Source organism: Spea bombifrons, chromosome 1 (assembly GCF_027358695.1).
Source record: "Spea bombifrons isolate aSpeBom1 chromosome 1, aSpeBom1.2.pri, whole genome shotgun sequence".
Classification (NCBI taxonomy): Eukaryota; Metazoa; Chordata; class Amphibia; order Anura; family Pelobatidae; genus Spea; species Spea bombifrons.
The window spans coordinates 160,216,841-160,230,213 of NC_071087.1; the positions used below are offsets into that span (position 1 = coordinate 160,216,841).

Genomic DNA, 13,373 nt, shown 5'->3' on the forward strand with positions numbered 1-13,373 from the left:
GTAAACACATTGCTGAAGACGACGAGAGTGCCTGGCCAAACGTGGGGCCCCAATCTTCTTCTTCTGAAGCCGCACTTCCTGGAAGGATATGAAGCCCATAAAGACGACCATAGAGATTCAACGAAACATGCATTCCGTACCCTCATTATGTTTGTGCGCTTTTGTCCCCCATATTTATGTAAGAGCCAAAACCATTACACCCCCCCTAATAAATATGGTCCATATGTCCATGTGACCTGAGTGCATCGGTCTAATGAAGGTACGGAACGCATGTTTGGTTGAATCTTTCTAGTTATGGGCCGAGGAGCAGCGGATCAGTTATTAAACACTGCAGCCTACTGATAATGATGATCATTTGAAGGACAGTTCTGTATTTACTTTTTCTCATAAAAATGTATAGGAAGAGCTGGATCTTCTTGGTCCCTCCTAAGAGGAGAACCACTGAAGTCTTCAATGGGATGAGAGAGCAAGAGGTTCCCCAAAAAAGCCGACCTTGCTCCACTGCGGAAGTTAAATATTTCACTATTATTTACTTTTATTTATCTAGAACTGACAGACTAAGACGAACAGATACATTAGATTTAAGCTTGAGAGCCGGGCCTCCTTTACCTAGAGGGAACCATAAGGTTTATTTATCGAACAATTACTGTGCGATGAATTTGACTTGAGGCTTCAGATCCTTTATTTTAAAAAGGTTAATGGAACTACAGCACACACACACTGGATATTTATGAAAACACTCGCTTAATTCCGTCGAAACCGATGACGTATCTGGCACGTCACAAAAAAATGGTCTTGCAGGACCAGTGACGTACCTGGTACATTATCGGTTAAAGTCTGTCCCACGTGGTGGCTCCTCTATAGCTGACCCTCCACATTTCTGCGCATGTGATTGCTTCACAGCGAATCACATGCACAGGTAATGTCAGGTGACAGAGGAAATGCATGTAAACACCACCTTTGTCTCTGTTTTCTGCTTCCCTCTTTCTCATTGTGATCATAACCTGGATAGAGACAGAAAACTGCAATAAAACAGTGTCCTCAGTCCCAGGTTTATTTTTTTTTTGTGGGTAATTAAATTAGGTTAGTGTTTGGTAGGGGTTTAAAAAAAAAAAAAAGAAAAGACTAAGAAAAAACTTCCTGACATATGGGTTTCCAAATCAGGGCAAATTAACAAATATTTTTGGTATTTCCCCCCCTTTTGCACAAGCTCTGTATAATTTCTATACATTTAAAAAACTGATTTTTTTTTAAGTTTATAAATGTAAAAAAGTCTTACATATATGAATATATTTTTAAAGAAATCAAGAAAAAATTATGGTTGAAGGACTACTTGGCAAAAACATGAAACATGCTCTGGTCCTGTAGTGTTAAATAGCCCTGGTGCTTTAGGGGTTAAAATCTAAAATAAAACCATGAAATACGGGATACATATCAACAAAAAGCAATAATAGATTGCTGGAAATAGTCAAAGAAAAAATATATTCCGTATTTCAGTTGACGCAGTGAATGATTCGTTTCCAAAGAGCTCCCCCTGGTGGCGCATGGTGCATTCCACACCAACCCAGCTTTTATTCTTAAAATTGCATCATGGATTGTAGAAACCGGACTACAGGCATGGACTCTCCAACATACTGGGGAATGTAAACTGTATATCAACTGGAAAAAACTATAAATCTGAAAAAAATGTTTAAATAAATAACATGTACTGAACAGATATGGTACAGCATAACTCCCATCACTATATACTGAACCAGACATTGATGGCGGTACAGCATAACTCCCATCACTATATACTGAGCCAGATTGATTGTGATACAGCATAACTCCCATCGCTATATACTGAGGCAGACATTGATGGTGGTACAGCATAACTCCCATCAATATATATATATATATATATATATATATATATATATACTGAGCCAGACATTGATGGTGGTACAGCATAACTCCCATCACTATATACTTAGCCAGAGATTGATTGTGATACAGCATAACTCCCATCACTATATACTTAGCCAGAGATTGATTGTGATACAGCATAATGCCCATCACTAATCATTGAGCTAAACATTCAGGTGGTAAGCCTCTGCCCCTAAAACAGCCTGCCTATGCCACTTCTATCCCCCTCCAAAACATCCCGCCTGTCCCAGCACTCACTCATCCACTCTTCTGCGCCCCCTTACTTCTACTGCAGTTTTCACTGGTCTGGGGGCCAGCCGAGCATCTCTGGGACAGCCGCAGTTTACCACTGGGCGGGAAAAGAGTTTGCCTGTGTTAGGCAACCATCGGGCCACAAAGACATCTGCTCAGCCCTGATGAGTGGCCCACAGGGCAGACCCCCCCTACTGAGGCCTGTACAACCTGCCGAGCCGTATGTGTGCTATTGGGGGATCCTCTACTTAGATGTGTCCAGTTTAACCCTTGGGGTTCCAACTACATACGAGATATATGAATGGAAAAGCAGGGCTAGAAGTCCGGTCACGTATCTCTTGGTGGCTTTCTACAGTCCTGCCAAATAATTGCTACAAATTAATCGGTGGGTTGCAGAGCTGCCAATCAGATGCCCAGCGGATTGGAGGCACTTTCGCCGTCATATTATTGAGCGGGCGATCACAGAAGCATGCATGTTTAAATCCACTTAACCTCTACCACTTCTGCTGGCAGGCTGTTCCACTTATCCACCACCCTCTCCAAGACAAAGAAGCTGAAAATGCTGTGGCTCAGTCAAAAATACCTTGTCAGTTTTTTTGCGGTGTATCACCTGATGGTGTAAAACCAAACCAGGTATCTTTCAACAGCTTTTTTTTCCCCCCGGTAAAGGGCGAGCTGTCGCCTTAGAGTCACAATAGCAAAATTATGGCCTGTCTGTGGGGGTGCTGGGTATCTATGGCCGGTGGAGGTGCTGGGTATCTATGGCCGGTGGAGGTGCTGGGTATCTATGGCCGGCGGAGGTGCTGGGTATCTATGGCCGGCAGAGGTGCTGGGTGTGGAGGTCCTGGGTATCTATGGCCGGTGCAGGCCTGGTTGTGGAGGTGCTGGGTATCTATGGCCGGTGCAGGCCTGGCTGTGGAGGTGCTGGGTATCTATGGCCGGTGCAGGCCTGGCTGTGGGGGAGCTGGGTCTCTATGGCCGGTGCAGGCCTGGCTGTGGGGGAGCTGGGTCTCTATGGCCGGTGCAGGCCTGGCTGTGGAGGTGTTGTGTACCTTGCGGGTACCTGTACTGCGCTTTAGATCAATGAGACTCTAGCCTCTCTAGGGTCAGCGCTCGTTGCCACAGCAGCGCTCGTTGCCACAGCAGCGCTCTGTGCGCAGATTGTCCCCTGCCGCTGTCCGTATTCCGGGAAGCTCTCTGACAGGAGTAGGCGGAGTCTACGCAGAGCCGTGTGATTGGCCGGGGCCGTTCAGTCACGTTACTCTCCCCCCCCGGTGCTGGGGATTATGTCTATGGTTTCGGTCTCGTCTTGTATAGTGTCCGGGGGATCTGCGAGCCATGGCCGAGGCGGTGCGAACCCGGAGACCGCGGAGCAAGGCCCGGCACGACAAGGTAACCCAACCCCGCCGCGGTGTTGCTAGTACTGGGTAGGAGGGCCGCTCCGTATCCACCTGACACATAAACACAGGGACATATCACTGACACATCGTTCCTGCCTAATAGCCCTTATCACCCTCAGCCATACAGGCCCAGGCAGATAATAGCGGTCACTGATCTGTATTCCCTCACAGGCCAGCCGCTTCTGTGGAATCAACCCCTATCACCGCCAGCGTGACAGCTTCTGCTAGATAACTGTCAGCTCACACCGGCTGCGATATTATACCTATCATTCCCTATCACTCTCAGCCAAAGCCAGGCGGCTACTAGCTGTCACACACCTGTCAGCTTTCCCGGTAGTGGACAGCTCTGGCTCTCCCATCACTCCCAGTCAGACCAATGCCGTCTAGTATATTACTTTACCTGCCAGGGCATGTCTGGGATGACTATCCTGCCAGGACTGCAACTCCTGTCACCCCCAGCCAAATACTGACGGCGTGAAAAGTGCAGGGTTCAGGTTCTGCCAGGTGGCAACTGCCATAACTCCTATCACTTCCAGCCAAACCCAGACAGGCAGGTTCTAGCACACCTGCCAACACAAACTGGGAGTGCGTATCATGCCAGGACTGAAACTCCCATCACTATACCATTTGGGCTAAGAAAGTTATTTTTTGGGTGCAGCTTTATCCAAGAATCACCAAATCTTTAGGAAAGAATAAATACATAGAATCTGCCGGGAGATCGGCCCCATTCGGCCCCTGTCTATTCTGCTGTTCCTGCTGTAAAGACTCCAACCTTAATCAGTCGCTGGTCTCGTCTTAGATTCAGGAGCCGTATGTCTATCCCATGCATGTTTAAATCCCCTCACTGTATTACCCTCTACCGCTTCTGCTGGGAGGCTGCTCCGCTTTTCTACCACCTTCTCAGTAAAGTAAAACCTTCTTCCATTCCATCTCAGCCTCTGAGATTCCTGCCTCTTGTTTTAACTTTTCTCCTCTTTTGAAATAAACGTCCCTTTGAGATCCCTCCGTCTCTCCGGATGTGTATATATATATATATATATATATATATATATATATATATATAATGTATATTGCAGATCCCATCAGTATATGAAGCAAACAGAATACAGGGCCCGGGGCTGTTTGTAATCCCGTCGTTTAATGAGAATAACATTTACTTTGGGTCTTGTGGTAGCTGCGTAAGCACACAACAGGGTCTACTCGCTAAACGGAGAGTTCACAGGAGAGATGTGGGTTTAACCCCTTGACATCGCTATACTTTATGGTGGTCAAACTACCGTGAGGGTCTGCTGCAGGAAGAGCTTGGCTTCAGTATCCCCTCCCATTGAGTTATACATTATGCGGGGCAAGCTGTTATTTTGCCTTGATCTCATGTATAAATAATAAATACACTACTCTACTGCTCTACTCTTCAAAAGTTTGGGGTCACATCATGGAAAACAAGGAAATTTCTGGCTGTAACATAATTACAAAAGGGGTTCTAACCATCAATTAGCCTTTTACACTTAAACTCGGATCAGCGAACACAACGTGGCATTGGAATCCAGGAGTGATGGGAGTGATAAAGGGCCATTGGGACACAGGAGTGATGGGAGTGATAAAGGGCCATTGGGACACAGGAGTGATGGGAGTGATAAAGGGCCGTTGGAACACAGGAGTGATGGGAGTGATAAAGGGCCATTGGGACACAGGAGTGATGGGAGTGATAAAGGGCCGTTGGAACACTGGAGTGATGGGAGTGATAAAGGGCCATTGGAACACAGGAGTGATGGGAGTGATAAAGGGCCATTGGGACACAGGAGTTATGGGAGTGATAAAGGGCCATTGGGACACAGGAGTGATGGGAGTGATAAAGGGCCGTTGGAACACAGGAGTGATGGGAGTGATAAAGGGCCATTGGGACACAGGAGTGATGGGAGTGATAAAGGGCCATTGGAACACAGGAGTGATGGGAGTGATAAAGGGCCATTGGGACACAGGAGTGATGGGAGTGATAAAGGGCCGTTGGAACACAGGAGTGATGGGAGTGATAAAGGGCCATTGGGACACAGGAGTGATGGGAGTGATAAAGGGCCATTGGAACACAGGAGTGATGGGAGTGATAAAGGGCCATTGGGACACAGGAGTGATGGGAGTGATAAAGGGCCTCTGTACGCCTATGAAGAAACTCTGTTAAACCAGCTGTTTCCATCTCCAATATTAATTTACAACATTAACCCTGTCTGTGCTGGATTTCTGGTCCATTTCATATTGCCAAAATGTGATTTTTTTTTTATCAAACTTTTGACTGGTAGCATGTACCACCTTATGTGAGCCACGAGAGCAGCCATCTGAACTTCCTGATCTCATGATCTGTGCGATTCTTCCGTTCCGTTTAGTTGTTGTTAAGTTGCTGGTGGCTGCTGGTTGGTCCTGGCAGGCTGTGTAAAGGGGGTGATGAGGAGAAGGGAGAGAAGTTCAGGACAGGAATCTGATGAAATGGTTGGGCTGGGTAAGGGCGGCTGTAAGCTCCCGCGACGCGAACCTTTAAATGTCTTCCAAACAGTTACACTGACGCACAAGCGGCAGGGAGTCTTAAAAAGGGAATGTAAAAGTAAAAGTGATGGCGACCGGCGGCGTGTTCTGGCCCGGTGAGTTTCCAGTCCTTATGCTCTAAAACGGTGCCCGGTGCTACGTGTTTGTAGACTGCGCGTCGGGGGACGATGGCGCCCAGGAATGGGACAACCCCCAAGGGAGCTACACCACTGAGCGCAGCAGCGACACCGAACACACTGCTGTGATATAATGCAGAATAGCGAATCGCCACATAAAAATGACGTGTATGTAGTTATACATACAGACACACAGAAGGTTACAGGCTGGTTCTGTTCTCGGTTCCGGATCTCGTTACAATGCATTTTTTTTCGGAATCTTTTCACATGCGCTCAGGATCGTTAATCACATTGCGAATCATGTGACATGTTCCACCAGGTCCAGTAATCACGTATATGTGTGTTCAGTTCTGTCCTCATGCCCTTTAATCACATGAAATTACAACACTCCAGAAAATTGGCTTCTGGTGTAGTCATGGCAACCGGCTCCCGTCATTCTTCTCGTGTCAATGCCCCTTTCTGCTGTTATCGCCGCTGAGATCTCATCCACCCCGTGATGTAACGCGAAAGCACGTGATCAGGAAGCTTATAGAGAATGCAGACTCTGATATACGTGTTCCTTTTTATATAATAAATATTACCGTATTTATCGGCGTATAACACGCACTGGCGTATAACACGCACCCCCATTTTAACAAGGAAATTTGAGTAAGAAAAAATCATTTTAACTTGGAAGCTATGAACTTAATGTTGGAATAATATTTATTACATTATAACATTTATTATAACATTTATACCACTTATAAGGCAAATATGAAAGAAAAAGCACCTCTTTGAACAAAAAAAACTTCATCAGAATCACTGCTATCTGGGAAACCACACACACACACACACAGTAAGACACACTCACACTCAGACACACATGCTAAGACACACACACTCAGACACACACACACTCAGACACACACACAGTAAGACACACTCACACTCAGACACACACAGTAAGACACACACACACTCCGACACACACTCAGACACAGACTCAGAGACACACACAAACACACTCAGACACACTCAGACACACACTCCCTAACCCCCCTTCTCAGGATCTCCTCTCTCATTCCCTAACCCCCCTTCTCAGGATCTCCCCTCTCCCTCCCTAACCCCCCTTCTCAGGATCCCCCCCCCCCCGGTCACTTACCTTCAACTCCTGTGTTGGAAGCGTGAGGCGTTTGTCTCGGGTGCGGCGCTTCACTGCTGAGCGCCGGCGTCTGACGTCATATGCCGGCGCCCAGCGTGAAGCGCCGGCACCCGAGACAAACGCCTCACACTTCCAACACAGGAGTTGAAGCGCTGAGGCATGCGGCGGCGGCGGCGGCTGAGGCAGGCGGCTGAGGCAGGCGGCGGCCGCCAGCAGAGGAGTCCTGGATTTCTGTCGGTCAGGGGGACCCGAGAGTTGCCGAGCGGTCGTCTTCAGCAACCGCTCGGCACCCCTTGGGCCCCCCTGACTGGCAGAACTCCAGGGCCCGGTCGCAGTTGCGACCCCGGTAGTTCCGCCACTGGCTCTAGGATTTATCGGCGTATAACACGCAGGTAGGTTTTCAGCTTCATATTTTAGTTGAAAAAGTGCGTGTTATACGCCGATAAATACAGTATATTATTTTTTACTTATATAGTGGCATCAACCTCCGCAGCGTTTCTTACAGTCCCTACGTTCAAAGATTCTCACAAAACTAGAACTGACAAAGATGAGCCGATACATTAGGTACAGAGGGTCGGGTTCGCAGATTTATTTGTATCTATCAAATAGGCACTCACGCTAACACACATACTCACTAACACACACTTACACTCTCTTCCTAACACACACACACCCTCGCACACACACACATACATGCACATTTATGCTCACGCACGCATGTACAATTCCCTCTAAAATACACACGGTCATACATGCTTTCTGCATGTCAGGCTGTTGGTGACCATAGATTCTGCCTGCTAAATTTCTAGGTGTATCAAGTACATGTTAATTAAAATCCTTTCATTCTTACCCATAACGTGCTGATGTATGTCTTCGGCTATGTCACATGATTAGAACATGTGTGTTTCTGTCCTCCTGAGCCCGGGAAGGAAAGGGATGAGGGATACGTGATGTAAGTTGAGTTATTAGTCACTATTCCTTGATTAATATATCGTTACATACGGTATAGTTGTGAAATTAGTCATAAGGAAACCCGCACATCACCCTGAGCATCTGGGAACGTGAGGCCGTGATTAACACGGTCATTATTATTTATATAGCGCCATCATGTTCAGTAGCGACGTACGACTGGTGAAAGCAAACGTTTGACTTATAGAAAAACTTGCATTTATTGATGTCTGCCGTGTATTGGTGTCCTATGTTTTTATAGCTGTTGGTGAACTACAATTCCCATGATCCTCTGTCCTGTGCCAAATGGGCAGTCCAATTGAATATTTTTTTTTTTTTTTTTTTTGAAACTGAATTTTTATTGAGATCAGACATAAAAATAACACAAGTATCCACCATGCAATGCATAGGAGTAAATACATAAAGAAAAAGAACAGAAAAAACAATGCGCATTACAATTGGACATTACTACAAGTATACCGCCATACAATGCGGAAAAACAGTGTAGAAACATCATATGGGTATAATATGTATACAATATGTCACACAGATCTCGGATTTTACATTTTTAGGAACAGGGAAGGGGAAGGGACGGGGGAGGGAAGGGGAAGGGACGGGGAGGGAAGGGGAAGGGACGGGGGAGGGATGGGGAGGGGAAGGGGAAGAAAGGAGAGAAAAAGAGAAAAAAAAAAAAAAAAAAAAAAAAAAAAAAAAAAGGAAAGATCGAGAAGAAGAAAGCTGTAGAAGAAAGAGAAGAAGCCCAAAGGTAATCAAGATGCCAGAGTCGCCTTCCGATACCAAACAGTCCGCAAATCCTTCAGGATATAACCACTAGGCATAGGGCAGAATGTAGCAGTATAATACTCATCCCAGGCCGCCCAAGTGTCATGGAAAATATGTGGAGTGTTAGAGGCGGAATGCGCCATCTGTTCATAAGTACGGGTTGTAGTAAGCGCATACAAGACGTCCTGAATCGTGGGAGGGAGTGGGTTCTTCCACTTACGCGCAATGCAAACCTTGGCTGCGATCAAGACATGACCCAGTAGTTTACGCAATGGGGAGGCTAATGACGGGGGAAACATATCTAACAACGCAATCTCCACCTCGGCCGCTATTGGAATATGCAACAATTCCACTATGAGATGAAAAACAGCCGTCCAGTAGGGTTTAAGCACAGGACAGCCCCACCATACATGGAGCATGGAGCCCACTTCCCCGCACTGTCTCCAGCACAATGGGGAGGAGGAGGGGAACATTTTAGCTAGCCTGGAAGGAACATAATACCACCGAAATAGAACCTTCCTATTGGTTTCGAAGTGAGTAGCATTCTTTGAGACCCCCTGAAACGAGGAGAGGGCATGGTACCAAGTTTGAACATCATATTCCCTGCCAAGTTCCCTCTCCCACTGTAGCATAAATGGAAGTTTGTCATCAGACCCGTGACCCAACAGAGCGGTATAACAAACCGAGATGGCCCCCGGAACACAAGGGGCTTTCAGGCAAAGCCGAACGATCGGGGAGTCAGGACAGGAGGCAGGGAGGTCCCTCAGATGCTGCGAAAGGACGTGCCGAACCTGTAGATACTTAAAGAAATCACGACTGGGCAGGGAAAAAGTACTCTGCAGGTCCTGGAAAGAACGTAGACGACCCCCGGAGAGCAAGTGGGATACCGAAGTGACACCACAACGTATCCAATTATCTAAGTGGACATGAGGGATAACGGGTTTCAACGAAGACAATGGGGCGTGCCCGAGAAGGTGATCAGGAAACCGCAACATGGATTTATGTTTGTCCCACACTGCCAGCGAGAGCGAGGTCGTGGGTAAGGCATCCGGCAGTGGAGGTCTAGAATTCTTAGGAAGCCACAGAAGATCTCGTAACAAAAATGGGGAAGTAAACAAGGATTCATGGTCCACCCAGGCCACCCTAGATGGATCTGAAAAGAGAAGAAGGGTTTGAGCCAGGTTGGAGGCAAGATAATAGAGCCTGAGATTAGGAATACCCAAACCACCAAGTAATTTAGAGCGCTGCAAAATATGATACGGAAGCCGGGGCCGTTTGTGGAGCCAAAAAAATTTAGACAGTCTGGTTTGCATCGTGCGAAAAAATCCAGAAGGCAAAGCTATGGGCAAAGTCCGATAGAGATAAAGCAATTTGGGGAGGGAATTCATTTTGAAAGAGACAATACGGCCAAGCCAGGAAATCTCCAGTTTTGACCATCTGTGTAAATCGTCACAGATTTTATTCCAAAGCGGTAGAAAGTTGGATTTAAATAAGGAACTAGCCGACTTAGTAATGCGGACCCCCAAATATGTAATAAAGTCCGTACGCCAAGAATAATGAAAAGTCCCGGACACAGCGCCAATCACCGAAGTCTCGTATCCTATATTAAGAGCCTGCGTTTTATGCCAATTAATTTTGTAGTACGAGAGATTACCAAAAGTAGACAATAACGCATGCAAATTTGGAAGAGAAATCGTTGGATTAGTGAGTGTCAGGAGGACATCATCAGCGTACAGACAAATTTTAGAGTCAACGGAACGAATGGGAAATCCCGCAATATCGGGGTGATCTCTGATGGCAATCGCCAGCGGTTCCATGGCTAGAGCAAACAAAAGCGGCGAGAGCGGGCATCCCTGGCGGGTACCATTGCTAATAGCGAAGGGCTCCGAAAGAAAGCCAGAGGTATAGACTCGCGCACGGGGCTGGTCGTAGAGAACAGAAACTGCGGTAACGAATTTCTCTGGTAAGCCAAAAGCCCTCAACGTAGAGAGCAGATACCCCCAATGAATGCGGTCGAAAGCTTTCTCCGCATCCAAAGAAAGCATCACACAAGGTGTATTAGTAGATTTCGCGAGATGGGTAATATTAATAATGCGCCTCGTATTATCAGACGGTTGACGACCTAAGATAAAACCGACCTGATCATTGCGGATCAAGGTAGGAAGCAAGGTATTCAAACGGTTAGCAAGCAATTTGGAATAAAGCTTAAGATCCGTGTTTAACAGGGATATAGGTCTATAATTTTCACAAGCCGAAGGGGACTTCCCGGGTTTAGGGATGGTGACTACGTAGGCTTCAGACATTTCACCAGGGAGGGGTGTAGACTCCAAGAAACAGGAAAAGAGATCACTTAAGCGAGGAGCCAAAATAGATTTAAATTTTTGATAATAAAGATTGGAGAAGCCGTCTGGACCTGGGGCTTTATGAGACTTCAAGCCGGCAATGGTACGCTCTACTTCATCAGGTAAGGGCGGCGCCACCAAAGCCTCCCACTGATCTGCAGGGAGCCGAGGGATTGGAAGAGAGGAGAGGAAATCAGCAATCGCCTCCGAACGCGGTTGCGGTAAGTCCGCCTGTAGACGGAGGTTATATAAGGAGTCATAATATTTCGCAAACAGATCAGCGATGTCTTTTGGATTATACACCCTCCCACCCTGAGAAGTCTGCAAATAATGGGTAGTACAGGCAGACGTCTGGAGTCGGAGCCTGCGAGCCAACAAGGAATCAGCTCTATTCCCCTTTGCATAATACTGCAGGTGAAGCCGACGTAACGCGAATTCCGTGTAATGTAGTTGAAGTTTATGTAATTCAGCTTTAATCTCTCGTATCTGATCCTGAGTGTCTTTGGACCAAGACGCTTTATTGGTAAGCTCCAAGGACACCAGACGGTCAGTAAGTTCTGAGATCGTGCGTAATCTCTGCTTCTTTTGAGCAGACGCAATTTTTATAAGATGACCCCGTATGACTGCCTTATGGGCAAGCCATAGGGTAGAGGGCGAAATCTCCGGAGTGGCATTGGTCCGAAAATACTCGGCAAGCGCGTCCGCAACATCCACGCATACCTCCGTCTGTTGCAAGAGACTTTCATTAAGGCGCCATCGGGCTGATGGTGACAAGGAGGGACCGTTGACCAGGGAAATCCACACAGGAGCGTGGTCAGACCACGATATATGACCTATCTCTGCGCTTTGAATCAACTGCAAGACCTCACCATCTACCAAGAGCATATCAATTCTGGAATAACTTGAATGAACATTCGAGTAAAAAGAAAAGTCCCTACCTAAAGGGTGTACTACCCGCCAAGCGTCAAAAAGGGAGTGTTGATGAAGCAAATCTTGGAATTTTTTACCTTGGTCCGTCAGTGTCTTCAAATATCTAGTAGACAGTTTGGCGGAAGAGTCCAAGGAGGGAGTAGAAACGAGATTAAAATCTCCTCCAGCAATCACTCTACCCTGCCTCAGCCTGTGTAGTTTAGTAAATACATGATCACAGAAAGCGGTCTGGCCGGAATTAGGGGCATAAAGATTAAGGATAGTATAAGTAGTACCGTCAATGCAACCCCGGACAATAAGGTAGCGACCCTTCGGGTCACGGGTCTGAGACAACAACTGAAAGTGAACTTGTCTACTAATAAGTATAGCTACACCCATAGTCTTGTTGGCAGCGCGCGCATGATATTCTAGGGGATAATATTTGGACGCCAGTAATCGTGCTTGGGATTTAGCGAGGTGGGTCTCCTGAATCAACACCACCGTAGCCTTACGCGTTTTGAGCTCCTGAAACAGCATCCGACGCTTATGTGGGGTATTTAATCCCCGAGCATTAATAGAAAGGAAGGTAATTTGCATCTTGGTACAGTAGCAGTGGCAACTGGATAACGACCGACTGACCTAAGTGGCAAAGAGAAGAAAAAATAGAAAGAGAGAAGAGAAGGAGAGAAAAAAAAAAAAAAAAAAAAAAAAAACCAACAACAAATAAATGAATAAATAAACAAAAAAAAAAGGGGGTGGGGGAGGAAGAGGGGGAGGCAAGAAGGGAAGGAAACAAAGGAATTGATAAGAAAAGCAAAAGCACTTCAAGAAACACACAATTTGCGCACAACCTCAATGGTTATACAGAACGATGTGCTCAAGAAATACAGTGAACCGTATGTGGGGGCAAAAAACCAGCAGTGGCTAGGACTAGCTGGCACACAGGCGAGACAATGTTAAGAAAACGAAACATTTCTCCGGGCATCCGGAAGACAGTATAAGGGAAATAATCAGAAGAAAGAAACCCCGAACAATAAAAGGC

At 46.5% G+C, this 13,373-nt stretch overlaps 1 protein-coding gene across 1 annotated transcript in view; it reads left to right on the top strand.

Moving 5' to 3' along the window:
* The first annotated feature begins 3,407 nt into the window (after window positions 1-3,407).
* EPG5 (ectopic P-granules 5 autophagy tethering factor) overlaps window positions 3,408-13,373 on the top strand; it is a 46,680-nt gene continuing 36,714 nt past the window's right edge. The window contains exon 1 of the mRNA XM_053448265.1: window positions 3,408-3,549. Within this exon, the coding sequence (XP_053304240.1) occupies window positions 3,496-3,549 (54 nt within the window). The 5' untranslated portion in view covers window positions 3,408-3,495. The remainder of the gene's footprint in view (window positions 3,550-13,373) is intronic.